Genomic DNA, 11,834 nt, shown 5'->3' with positions numbered 1-11,834 from the left:
GTCAGCAACAGACGGGAATTTCCCTGTGCGGAATTTTTCCAAGCAGCGGTTGAAAATTGGCGCCAAGAAGCAGAAGAAAACGTTGCGACCTACAACTACTTCTATTTTTTGATCTCTGCGTGGTGTAAAGAGCAACGTCGCCAGTGGTTGATGATTGTCGAATCGATTGTCGTGCAGTGAGTTTAAAATGGATGCATCACCGTGTATTCCCAATTCGCCACGTAAGTTGACTCCCAGCCTCCAATCTGATTCTACCCCCCCCCCATTCAACTTCGTGATTCTGATGCCTATGCGCTTCATGCATAGGCACGGGCGCTGTTGATGGCAAAAACAACAAAAAGACAAGGGCATACACCGGATGGAATGAGGAAGAAGCAGAACGGTTCTTTGAGGGCATCAAGGTGTTCGGTCGTGATTTCCAGCGACTAAGCAATCACATTGGCTCTAAGAGCTATGATCAGGTGCCCCCCCCCGCCATCTGCGCCTCTTTGTCGTACCACCCGCCCTCAAACCTTCTAACCCAATCGAGGTAGGTTCGACACTTCTACTACCGCCTGATCAAGAAGATGAACGCGCTCCTTGAGAGCCTCGGGCGGGGGGTGAACAAGTCGGACAAGGACGAGGTGAGGGAATCGATCCTCTTCTGGTACGAGTTCTTCAAGCCCAAGGGCAAGCTCACCGGCGCCCCCGTGCCTGGCGGCGAGGAGGCCAACAAGCTCGCCGCGGCCCTCCTCGAGTTCCTGCAGACGCGCGCCACCACGCCCAGCAAATACCCACCCATCCCGGAGCCCGCCCAGCGACACAAGACCCTGCTCCCCAAGACCCACGTCGAACGTCTCAACAGCGTCATCCAGCAGATCGGCAATACTCGCCTGCTGGTCAAGGCAGTGTCGGCGCCCGCGCTGCCACTCGTCCACCCGCCAACGCCGCTGCCCTCTTCGCCGGAGACGGTCGCCGCCACGACCACCAGCACAACGTCGACGGTGTCCGTGCCCAGCTCGCCGCCCAAGCGGATTACGCTGCAGCTGATCCCCAAGAACACGAAGGTGTCGAATCAGATCGCCACGGCCGGCTACAATCCCCTGCTCCAGCTCACCTACTCGTCGAAGAAGCCGATCTCGTACATCATCAATCACATGATGAAGAAATGGACCCGCGAAGTGAACGGCACAGAGGTGCGCAGTCTTCCCTGTCTCACTGCACTCGAGTGTGACCGCACACGCACCTCTCTGTGCGGGCGGTGATCCCATGCTGACTGTTGAATGAGGCGCTGTCCACAGGTGCCACTCGCAACGGGTCCCATTCGCCTGTACGCGGTGCCGCCGCAGGACCACTACAGCTGGGGTGTCGAGAGCGACGATGTGACTTCGGCAAGCATCTACCAGCTACTTTCGTGCAACGGCGTGATGCAACTGCTCTACAGCTGGCTCGAGGAGAAGGAGAACATCAACGATGAGCGCAACGCCGCCGCCACTACCACTACCAGCACCACCACCGCGGCCTCTGCCTCTTCCAACTCCTCCCAACCGCCCAGCCACAGCAACCACGCGCGATTGGAGACCCGCATCACCCCGGCTTCGCCGCTCCTGAAGAAGGAGACGCGGGAGATCGAGCCGCCTCCGCCCCTGGTCTCGCTCCCCGCGCCTCTCCTCTCGCCCATCATCCCCCGGCCTCGCTCTCCCTCGTTCTCTGCACAGTCCCCCACCTCGCCCTCGCGGTTCTTCGCCCTCACGCCCACCAAGTCGCCGGGCTTCTTGGCGACCTCGCCCTCCAACAACTTTGGCCTCCTGTCGCCCTCGGGTGTGTCGCCCAAGTTCAAGGTCCCCGACACGCCCAACATCCTCTCCCTGTCCTTCTTCAACGAGCCCAGCCAGGACGGCTTCCAGGCAGCCGAGAACGACGAGAAGGAGTGCCGCGAGTTCTACAAGGAGTTTGACGCCGCGTCGCACGACGTCCACGACGAGGACAGCGGCTTCGCCAAGTTCTTCAAGTCGGCGCGTCTCGAGGAGGACTCGTCGCCCATCCGCCGCAGGCTCGACTTCTCCTCGTTCTCCATTCTCGACAGCCCGGCGCCGAGCGGAATCATGATGACCAGCGGCGGTGGCGGCATCAGCGGCAGCAACAAGCGGCGGCTCTCCGACATGGTGGCGTCGGGCCGGGAGGACAGCGAGGACGGCGATGGCCTCTTCGGGCTGGCGACGGCGACCGGTAACAAACGTAAGAAGCTCTCGTTTGGCGGGTCGATGCCGCTGCTGCCGACCACGTCGTCGTCGGCTCTGTCGCCGACGCACCCCGAGCCCGCGGCCAAACCGCCCACCAGCAGCGTCAACGTCTCCCTGGACTCTCTGCTCGAGGAGACCAACTCCAACAGCTGCTTCAACAGCTACTGGATGGCCGAGACCAGCAACGGCTGAGAGACATACGTGTGGATCGATCGAGAGATAGTGAAGGTGGTGTCGGTCACCATCGTCGTGTACAAAGGCTATTTATTTTTTAATTGTTCCACACAAATTCACAGCCGAGCCGTCTACCAACCACAAATCAGACAATTCGGTCGCCAGCCAAGAATCAGAGGCAGCGCAAAAAGCTGCGGCCTGTTGCGGGTCCCTTGTTGGTCATCATCATCGAACAAATCGGTTTGGTGCTGTGTTGAAGGAAAGAAGATGTCGACGCAGGTAAAGACGAAGGTTGTGGTGATCTTCTACTCGCTGTACACGCACACGTGGCAGCTGGCTCAGGCCATCGCCGAGGGCGCCAAGGAGGTCGACGGCGTAGAGGTCGAGATGTATCAAGTACCTGAGCTTCTTCCAGACGACGTCATTGGCAAGATGGGGTACGTTTACCTCCCATTTCAGTGCCAATTTCAGTGTCAAAATTGAGGATTTCTTTCGCCCCCGTTCGGTAATCATTTGTTTGATTAAATTGGTTGATTCTTTTTTTTCTCATGTCTCGCCTTGAGAATTCTCGCACCGCTATGTTAGGCTCTTCAATTTAAATCAATGGTGGCTCATGCTTCTTCGCTGCTTTCTTTGACTCAACAGAGCCGCTCAGCCCAAGGATGCCATGAAGGACATCCCCACCATCACCCCCGAAATCCGCAAGCAGGTGATAAGTCGGCCGATGCCATCGTCTTCGGTTCGCCCACCCGATTCGGTTCGATGACGGCCCAGATGAAGATGTTTTTCGACGGTCTCGGCGGCCTCTGGTTCGAGAACGCGTGCGTGGGCAAGATTGCCAGCTGCTTCACCGGCTCCGGCACGCAGCACGGCGGCAACGAGACCACCATCATGAGCATGCTCGCGCCCCTCCTCCACCTGGGCTTCCTCTACGTCGGCCTGCCCTACTCGTGCAAGGAGCAGAAGGAGATCAACGAGGTCAGCGGCGGTTCCCCCTACGGCGCCACCTTCATCGCCGGCAGCGATGGCTCGCGCGCCGTCAGCGCCAACGAGAAGGCCTGCGCCAGGTTCCAGGGCAAGCACGTCGCCAGCATCGCCAAGGAGCTCAAGGCCGGCCGCGTTGCCCTCCACGGCGAAGCCGCCGATGAGGAAGAGGCCGGCGTGGCGAAGGAGACCAAGGGCAAGGAGGCCGCGGAGGACGAGGACAAGAAGGGCAAGAAGACGGAAAAGAGCGACGGCGGAAAGAAGAAGGCCGACGGCAAGGACGGCGAGAAGAAGAAGAAGAAGGACGCCGCTGCTAAGTCCAAGGACGGCGAAAAGAAGAAGAAGACCAAGAAGGAGGAGAAGAAGACCAAGGCCTAACCAGTCGACCTTCGGATCCTCTCTCTTTCTCTCTACCTTCGTTCCCCCACTCCACGCCTCCTCCCATCACCATCACCACCACCACCGCCTCCGCATTCCTTCCCCTTCCTCTCCGTCGTGCGGCGGGTTCCCTCCTCCTTTCAAGGAGCGAACTTAGAGTTTGCTTTCGATCCGACGTCGGTGGCTCTCTCTCACCGCCGGCAGTGTCTCTTTCTGGCGATGAGGCCCTCACGTCGTGCCATCAGCGACCGCGGCCTGTCCACATGTGTGTGTGTGTGGCGCCTTCTCGCCAGTGTGTTACACCAGTTCGCATACTGGATTATATACTCGTATAAACGCTCTCGGTCACCTGTGTCCTCCTCGGCCACCTCCTCTCCCCTCAAGTTGGGTCAAGGGTGTTGTTGCTTCTGCGTCTTGTTCAAACAACTTTTTTCGGTGGTCCCAAACAACTTTTCGTTGCCCGCTTCCTGTTCGTGCGGGGGGGGGGGAAGAGATTCTCGTTCGCCTTGCGCGTTGAGCATTTATTGTTGTTATTGTGGAAGAAGGAAAAGAAGAAGCTTCATAAGAATGCCCATCATCTATTCTCTGGTCGCGCGGGGTTCGACCGTGCTGGCGGAACATGCTGCCGCGACGGGCAACTTCATCACGGTGAGTCGTCTCATCCTAGATAAAATCGCTGATACGTCGGGCGGCAAGATGTCGTACACCTACGACAGGTATTGTGGTCCACCTCCCTCTCCCCCCTCTTCCTCTTCGCGCATACTTCCCCCCCCCCTCTCATTTGCTGATTTTTCCATTTTGTCGAATCATCACTGTGCACAGGCACTACTTCCACTACGCGGCGAGCGAGGGCGTGATTTACCTGTGCATGTCGGACGAGCAATTCCCCAGGCGAATCGCTTTCGCCTTCCTGGACGACATCAAGACGCGTTTCATGTCCATGTACAGGAACACGTACAAGACCGCCATGGCCTTTGGCATGAATGAAGAGTTCTCGCGCGTCCTCCAGAGGCAGATGGTAACAACCCATGGCTGTGCCGTTGGCGTTTGGACAAGCGACTGACTCCCGCCTTCATTGTAGGAATACTTCTCGTACGACCCCAGCGTGGACAAGATCTCTCTTGTCCAGAAGAAGGTGGACGAGACCAAGAAGGTCATGGTGGAGAACATCGGTACACTGCTCCTTCTCGTCCCTCATTGTCTTCTTCTCCCTCCTCAATGCGCTACGTGATGGCTCTCGATGGAGCGTGGCACGGTGTGTCGTGCTGCACCACGCGTTGCGAGATGATGAACTCACGGTCGCCCGTGGCGGATGCATCAGAGAGAGTGCTGGACCGTGGCGAGAAGATAGAGCTTCTGGTGACGAGGACAGAGCAGCTGCAGGATCAGTCCTACCGGTTTTCCACCGAGAGCAGGAGGCTCAAGTGGAGCATGTGCAGAGACAACTACAAGCTCTGGGCCATTCTTGTTATCGTCGTCATCGTACGCCGCTTCTCTCTTTCCCGGCCACTTCGCTGTTCTGGCTTTTTCTCTTCGTTTCCGTGAGCTCCTGCACGTGCAGCACTGATGGTGTTCTCTCGCGTGGGGCACAGATCATCGTGTGGCTCATCTCCTCGTTCATTTGCGGCTTCGATTACTCCAAGTGCTCGTGAAGCTTCTCGCACTTCTTTCGCTCTTTCCCCTTCATCCAACATTTGTCTTGCTTTCTCCAACCATCAAATCACACATCAATCCACCCATGCTTCTCGCACTATCGGGCAATGAGAAGAAACCTGGCCCATGAGGGTAGAGAGGAGAAGATCGGGGTAAATAGAGAGAGGTTTATTGTTCACGGCTGATTTACTGGGCAGCGGGGGCGGACTTGACCTTCTTGGCCTGAGTACCTGTGGGCGGCAAGAGTGGTAATTAGAACGGTGGACGAAGTAGAACTCCAGAATCTGGGTAATTAGGAGGATGGCGATGGCGTACCCTCACGGAAACCATTCTTGAACCTCCTGGGCATGTCCTTAAGGTGGCGCATGCGGCCAGAACCAGTCGTCCTCCTCCTGAGGGCCTTGTTCGACCAGTTGTCTGTTGTGGGGAAATGACCATTGTCAGTTCGAGATCAAATGATTTGAATTGGTCTGCAGATGAGTCTGGAATCACGGGAGGTAGGAAAGCGTACACTTCCTGAGCCTGGCGGCGGGGTAACCGCACGAAGCGCAGCGGGCCTTCTGGATGTGGTAGGACCTCCTGCCACAGCGACGGCACAGAGTGTGCGACTTGGTGTGCCTCTTACCGAAAGATGCCGTACCCTTACCCTGTAATGAGAAAGATAGAAGAGAGTTACAATTGGCGATCCGGAAGATGGTTCGGTACGGCGATCCACCACTGGGCAAAGCCTCCCCTCAAGCACGGCCATAGACCGACCCCATAGCAGGCCAGGAGGGACAGATCTCACGTACCATTGTATCGACTTAGGAGAGAACCGCGACGGGACGTCGATGTGAGAGGAAGAAGAGGAAAGAAAGAATGAAAGTAAAAAATTGTTGGGTATTTGATTTCGAGACAACGAGATTTCGATTTAGTTTTTATGATTCTTGATTGGTTCGACCAGCAAGTTTTTCTTTCGCTTCCCGCCTTTTCTCTGCAGGCGTGTTGCCTTTGGCGATCAGCATCAGGTTCTTCAAGATCAACACGTAGTAGAGCTAAGAAGCGAAGATGTCGTGGTTTGGGTGGGGGTCGTCTGCGCCAAAGAAGAGGTCACCGAGTCCGCCCCGTGGCAAAAAGGCAAGGCTGCTGACCTGCAGGCGATGGGCATTGATCCTGCACTCTTCGAGGACCCAAACGTAGAAGATGAAGATTATGACGAAGATGGAGTTATGAGTATTGAGGCTCATGCCAAGGCTCTGCAACCTGCCGACATGGACCACAAGGCCGTTGATGGTTGCTACGTTCCTCACATCTTTCACCGTGGCTCCGGTTGCATTAGCTGACTCGCTGCACCTCTCTCGTGCAGCCGCCATGCGATTGGCGTCAGGGCTGCACGTCGAAGACGATGTTGAAGTGGAAATAACCGAAGACGACCTCAACGACCCATCTCTCTTAGCCGAGCTGGAGGACCTTGACGAAGACAAGCCACGAAGCGGTGAAACCTTGCCTCCCTGCAGAGCAAGCTCACTGCAGAGACGCAGAAGTGCCTCAGCTTGAAGAGGGCCGGCCGTACCGAAGAGGTAAGTCTCTGGCGCCACGTCTTGCGCCCAACAGATGGCACAGCTTGTCTCAGCGCGGTAGCAATACTGATCGGCTCTTACAGGCACAGGAAGTGCTGCTTACCGTGAGGGACCTGCAGGCGCGTGTTGCCAAGCTCAAGGAAGCGGGCGGCAACGACGGTAATGATCTTGTTCGCCTGGAAGCCGAGGCTTCAGGAAAACCAACCAGGTGCATGCGCCCGTCCACAACGCTTACACAACTGCTTCTCGAAAGGCTCATTCTTGTTCTTTCTCAAGGGCAAGTTCGCAGACGGCACTGGGCGCTGCTCCAGCCGCTGTCCCACCTGCCGCCGCGCCACCGAGAACACCCAGTGCGCCGTCGCAGCGTCAGGCAACGCCCGTAGTCGCCGCACAGAATCAACCGGTAGTCAGGCCCCCGCCTACCTCACAGCCCGCTGCGGTCGTGCCGCGAGTCGAAGACAAAAAGGTTTGTGCGTACGAACATGAATGCTGCCGCCTGCCTATTGCGCAAGCTATCGCTCGCTACTAAGTCGACTCTGCTTGTAGGCGGCGCAAATGGAAATGCTCAAGCAGCGGTTCGAGCAATACAAGGCAGCCTACGCTCAGTACAAGGAGGCGGGCGACACTGGTCAGGCCAAGGTGACGCTTGCTGCCATCAAGACGATCAACGAGCTCAGCCAAGCGATCCAGCAGGGAAAGCCTATCGGTACTCGGCTTTGTTCCATTGCCTCGTGTGTTTGAGGCGCGGCCAGTCTTGTTCTCCCTTCTCATCTATGACTCAGATCTGTCTAAGGTGCCGCCAGAACCGTTCGTAGTGATCGTTCCCCGGTTGGACGAAGTCGAGCAGCAGAGGTTGGCCGCCTTTGCCAAGCTGGAGAACGAATTTACGGCCCAGATCAAGGCCGTGCACGAACAGGCCAAGGTTCGTGGCCACATCTCTTTCTCCAACCTGAAGTTGGCTTTCTTCTAGCTCACCTCTCCCCTGCCCATCGAGCAGAAGCTCAAGGACTCTCCCCTGCGAGAGGACAAGCAAAAAGCGGTGGACATGTACAGACGCCAAAAGGAAATGATGGAGGATTTGAAGGTGATCATTGCTGCCAGGGAGTCAGGACAGCCTCTGCCAAGGTACGTTGGGATTCGAAGCTGTCTGACGCGCGGGGAATCAAGACGTTGTTGCTCACGCACGCCACCGTACACAGGCATCGCTACGAGGTAAAGCAAACGCAAGAGGAGCTGGTCTTCTCGCATTTGCGCGACTACGAGATGGAAGTCGGCGTCGTGAGGTGCCTGCACCTGCCCGTCCCCAAGGAAATCGCCACCGTGGAATCCTATGTCTACATCACCTTCCCCTATCCCAAGGCCGAAACGCCGCAGGTTATCAAGTCTTCGTCCGTGACCAAATCTCTCGATCCTGGTACTTCTATCTCCTTTTTGTCTGTCATGGGCGCATCTCACATCGCACACACCATCTCGCATGTACGTGGGCCAGTGTACAACTTTGTGGGCAAGCTCGAGATCGAACGAAAGAAGTCTCTCCTTCGATTGTGTGAACGCAAGCGACCCATCACGTTCGAGATCTATCACCGCAAGCTGCTGGGCCGAGACGTCCTACTGGGGAAGGGCGAACTCTCGCTCGAGGGCCTCATCAACAAATGTGAAGTCACCGAACTCGTCGACATCCTGAAGCCCACCAGCCGCAAGGGTTCTCTCCCTTCTTCATCTTTTTTCCCCGTCTGGTCTCTTGTCGTGTTAACAAGTGGCATTGTTCTGTCGTGACAGCAACGGGAGGCAAGCTCGAAGTGTGCCTGCGTCTCCGAACACCGCTACAGGGCAAGGATGTCCGTGTGCGCGAGGAGAAGGTTCTCGTGCTCGATCCCACGGCGCCCGGCCCAGTGGTGGCCGCACCTGCGCCAGTACCCGCGACCACGCAGCCGGCCCAGCCCGAGTCCCGCTCGCCCACCCTTCCCGCTTCTCCTCCCTCTACTCCTCAGCCGGCCGTCACCGCTGGCCCCACAGCTGCTGCCCCCAAGAGTCCCGTTCCCTCGACTCCACCACCCAAGCCAGCGCCCAAGCCAGCGCCCGCTTCCCCACAGGCGGGAGCGCCGCCTTTCAACCTCGACTCCTACGAGCCGGACAGGTTCTTTAAGACCCTCCTCTTCGCATACCGTCCGTGCGTCGTATTAATGATGGGTGTTGGATCCGCAGCGTGGACAACATGATCAGCAACAACGTGCTCGAGGAGGAGCTGCGACGCACCGACCTGGCGCTCAAGCAGTCGCCCAAGAACGAAGACCTGCTCGACAGGAAGCAGCAGATCCAGCTCAAGATCAACATGCTCCAGATCCAGGTGGAGACCGGCCTGCTGACGATGGAGGTCTACGTCCAGCGTCTCGAGCAGAAGATCAAGGAGGAGCGCGCCATCGCCCAGCTGCTTGTCAAGAGCGGCAACAAGGAGGCCGCCAAGCAGGTACTCACGCGAGTCAAGATCATGGAGAAGGAGCTCACCGAAGGCGACGACGAAGAGGAAGAAGCGTGAAGAGAAAGTACAACGCGTATTTTCTGTCGACGTTAGTAGACGAAAGAAAGAAGCTTGGGCCGAGAGCCCTTGGTTACAACAAGAAGAGAAGATGGGGCGCAAGCCTGCTTCCCCCTCGTTTCTATCTCCGCCTGCAAGTGGCGTCCTTGCAGGGGCGGTGGTGCTGGCTATCCTTTTGACGGCCACCTCGGCCCAACAACAGTCGGCTGATGGAAATCTCGGATTCGATTTCGTTTATCAAAATGCTCCCATCGAGCTGACGCTGGAACATCGACCGAAGCGAAGTCTGCAAAACCCTCACCCCTACACGGCCTCTGCCGCTGCTGCTCTTGCGCTCCAACAGCCGATCGCGAGGCAAGCCGAGCCCACACCAAAGCTGGCTCCCATCTCGCAGAGTACGTTCCTGGGTTCGTTTTGGTGGCACTTTTCATTTTATCGTTTTTATTGGAATAAAACAAACTCGTGCCTGTGCTGGTGGTTCTGGTGGCCACAGCGTACACGGCGCTCGACTGCTACGCCCGGTGGAAGTTCCGTGCGCTGTTGGATGGTGCTGGGTACAAGGTGCACAACGACACTGTGCCCCTGTGCGACAACGGCGCCGAGTTCTATGCGGTGATCGGCGTGGGCACCCCGCCGCAGCATTTCTACGTTCAGGTACCAACAGCAGCTCTCTTTGACACGTTGAGACCTCTTGGTCCAGCCAAGACCTTACTTTAATCGGCGGATTGGATGGAGTGCAGGTTGATACGGGCAGCGCGTTGGTACCGACCACACCTTTGGCCACCCTTGGGTCTTCATGTTTGTTGTTAAATTAATCACATCACCAGTTTGCCGTGCCGGCTGCGGGCTGCACGACCTGTGCGGGCCATGCTGCGGACCGGTACGTTACCTACTACCCTCCACAGCGATTCCTTTCGGCGAGGACGACGCGAAGAACATCGCACCCCCACCCGGCTGACGACTCGATGACGCAGGTACAAGCGAAACAACTCCTCCACAGCGCACGGCTACTCGTGTGCAGACGTCTTTCACTGCACGGCCATGCGGTGCTATGGCGACACCTTCGAATGCGGTTTCCATTCGCAGTACCAAGACACGTCCTATATCAACGGCATGTCGGCCTACACTGCCTTCTGCACCCCGTAGTGTGTCTCCTTCATTCGTGCCTCTTCGTGTGATCTCATGCATGCATCGATCGCACCGCGCAGGTGTCTTGCTCAAGGAGAAGCTGACGTTTGGCAATCGCACGTTTGACGGCATGTTCGGGGCCATCTACGAGGCGGCCGGCACCTTCTCCGCCACCTACCAAGTGGACGGCATTCTGGGCCTCTCCTACTTCTCGGATCTCTCCGTACCCCACTTCCTCCACCATTCTTGCGCTTCTTTTTAGTTTCGTTGATGGCTCACGCGACTACGCGTCCACAGTGCTTGCCCAACTGTGTACCGCCGCTGTGGGACAGCATGGTCTCGGCATTCAATCTGCCGGATGTATTCGCCTTGGACTTGCCCGCACCGAACAAGGGCGTGGCCAAGCTCACACTCGGCGGCACCGGTACGGCTCGCACCATCGTTCTTCTTTGACGCTCTCATCAATGTTGCATCATCTGAACTACGATACCTCTCCTTACTTATCGCTGTCTGTGCACATTTTCGTGCAGGCCGCGCTCGACCCGATGATGTGCACTGGACGCCGATCATGCAGGAGAGCTACTACGTCGTCGACCTGAAGGAGGTCGACGTCGCGGGCGTACCGATCAAATATGATCCTGCCGACATGGGTCAAGTCATCGTAGACAGGTACGCAGCTGCGACGCATTGATTACCTGGCGTGCATACCGGCACGAGCTGACCGACCCACGCTCCCTGCCCACCAGTGGCACGACCTTGCTCGTTCTGCCAAGGAACATCTTTGAAGCGCTCAAAGAGGGCTTCCTCTCGGGCAAATGCACGTAAGTCGCCCCAACCTGGTGCTGCCCGACCTTGCTCACGGACTTGATCTGACGCGCTTTGTGCACGTTGCCCGTTCGTTCATCGATTTGTCAGTGTCATCGGCATCTGTGAGCACTCGCGCCGCGGAGACAACATCTTCAACACCTGCTTCGACCGCACCACCTTCACACAGCTTACCAACAACCTGACTCTCTATCCTAACATCACCTTCAAGTTTCCGGGCGTCCAGGTGCGGCTTTACACCCGACCTTCTTCAACCATCACACCCTGTTGCTGCGTGTCTGGTGGCAATCGACTGACTCTCCCTCTGGTGGTGTCTCACCACTAGGTGGACTTAATGCCGCACCAATACTTGCGCACCCAACTGCGCAGTTCGTA

General features: G+C 57.2%; 5 protein-coding genes and 1 pseudogene across 5 annotated transcripts; 5 read left to right on the top strand and 1 right to left on the bottom strand.

Annotated features, from left to right (window-relative positions):
- The first annotated feature begins 187 nt into the window (after window positions 1–187).
- On the top strand, window positions 188–3,758 carry ACA1_280560 (annotated as a pseudogene).
- A 567-nt stretch (window positions 3,759–4,325) lies between these two features.
- ACA1_280550 (RSNARE, VAMP71-family) lies at window positions 4,326–5,410 on the top strand (the record flags this gene model as incomplete). Its single annotated transcript, XM_004344695.1, has 6 exons — window positions 4,326–4,474; window positions 4,581–4,622; window positions 4,707–4,776; window positions 4,840–4,930; window positions 5,080–5,240; window positions 5,351–5,410. The coding sequence occupies 6 exons, from the start codon at window positions 4,326–4,328 to the stop codon at window positions 5,408–5,410; spliced, it is 573 nt and encodes a 190-aa protein (XP_004344745.1).
- A 75-nt stretch (window positions 5,411–5,485) lies between these two features.
- ACA1_280540 (uncharacterized protein) lies at window positions 5,486–6,205 on the bottom strand (the record flags this gene model as incomplete). The annotated part of the gene is made up of 4 exons (XM_004344694.1): window positions 5,486–5,641; window positions 5,727–5,828; window positions 5,923–6,058; window positions 6,168–6,205. The coding sequence occupies 4 exons, from the start codon at window positions 6,203–6,205 to the stop codon at window positions 5,486–5,488; spliced, it is 432 nt and encodes a 143-aa protein (XP_004344744.1).
- Window positions 6,206–6,550: 345 nt separating this feature from the next.
- ACA1_280530 (uncharacterized protein) lies at window positions 6,551–7,353 on the top strand (the record flags this gene model as incomplete). The annotated part of the gene is made up of 4 exons (XM_004344693.1): window positions 6,551–6,683; window positions 6,757–6,885; window positions 6,908–7,178; window positions 7,260–7,353. 4 exons carry the CDS (start codon window positions 6,551–6,553, stop codon window positions 7,351–7,353), a joined length of 627 nt encoding a protein of 208 aa, XP_004344743.1.
- A 172-nt stretch (window positions 7,354–7,525) lies between these two features.
- On the top strand, window positions 7,526–9,506 carry ACA1_280520 (C2 domain containing protein; the record flags this gene model as incomplete). Its single annotated transcript, XM_004344692.1, is given in 9 exon segments — window positions 7,526–7,676; window positions 7,753–7,892; window positions 7,968–8,095; window positions 8,170–8,384; window positions 8,460–8,672; window positions 8,750–8,883; window positions 8,902–9,107; window positions 9,176–9,404; window positions 9,438–9,506. 9 exon segments carry the CDS (start codon window positions 7,526–7,528, stop codon window positions 9,504–9,506), a joined length of 1,485 nt encoding a protein of 494 aa, XP_004344742.1.
- Window positions 9,507–9,597: 91 nt separating this feature from the next.
- ACA1_280510 (uncharacterized protein) lies at window positions 9,598–11,459 on the top strand (the record flags this gene model as incomplete). The annotated part of the gene is made up of 8 exons (XM_004344691.1): window positions 9,598–9,901; window positions 10,000–10,160; window positions 10,334–10,386; window positions 10,481–10,578; window positions 10,715–10,857; window positions 10,932–11,058; window positions 11,165–11,303; window positions 11,408–11,459. The coding sequence occupies 8 exons, from the start codon at window positions 9,598–9,600 to the stop codon at window positions 11,457–11,459; spliced, it is 1,077 nt and encodes a 358-aa protein (XP_004344741.1).
- Between the last annotated feature and the right edge of the window lie 375 nt (window positions 11,460–11,834).

Source organism: Acanthamoeba castellanii (assembly GCF_000313135.1).
Source record: "Acanthamoeba castellanii str. Neff unplaced genomic scaffold scf7180000084776, whole genome shotgun sequence".
In the NCBI taxonomy this organism is placed as follows: Eukaryota; Discosea; order Longamoebia; family Acanthamoebidae; genus Acanthamoeba; species Acanthamoeba castellanii.
The sequence above is the reverse complement of the archived record's forward strand: the minus strand, read 5'-3'. Positions and strand labels throughout refer to the sequence as shown.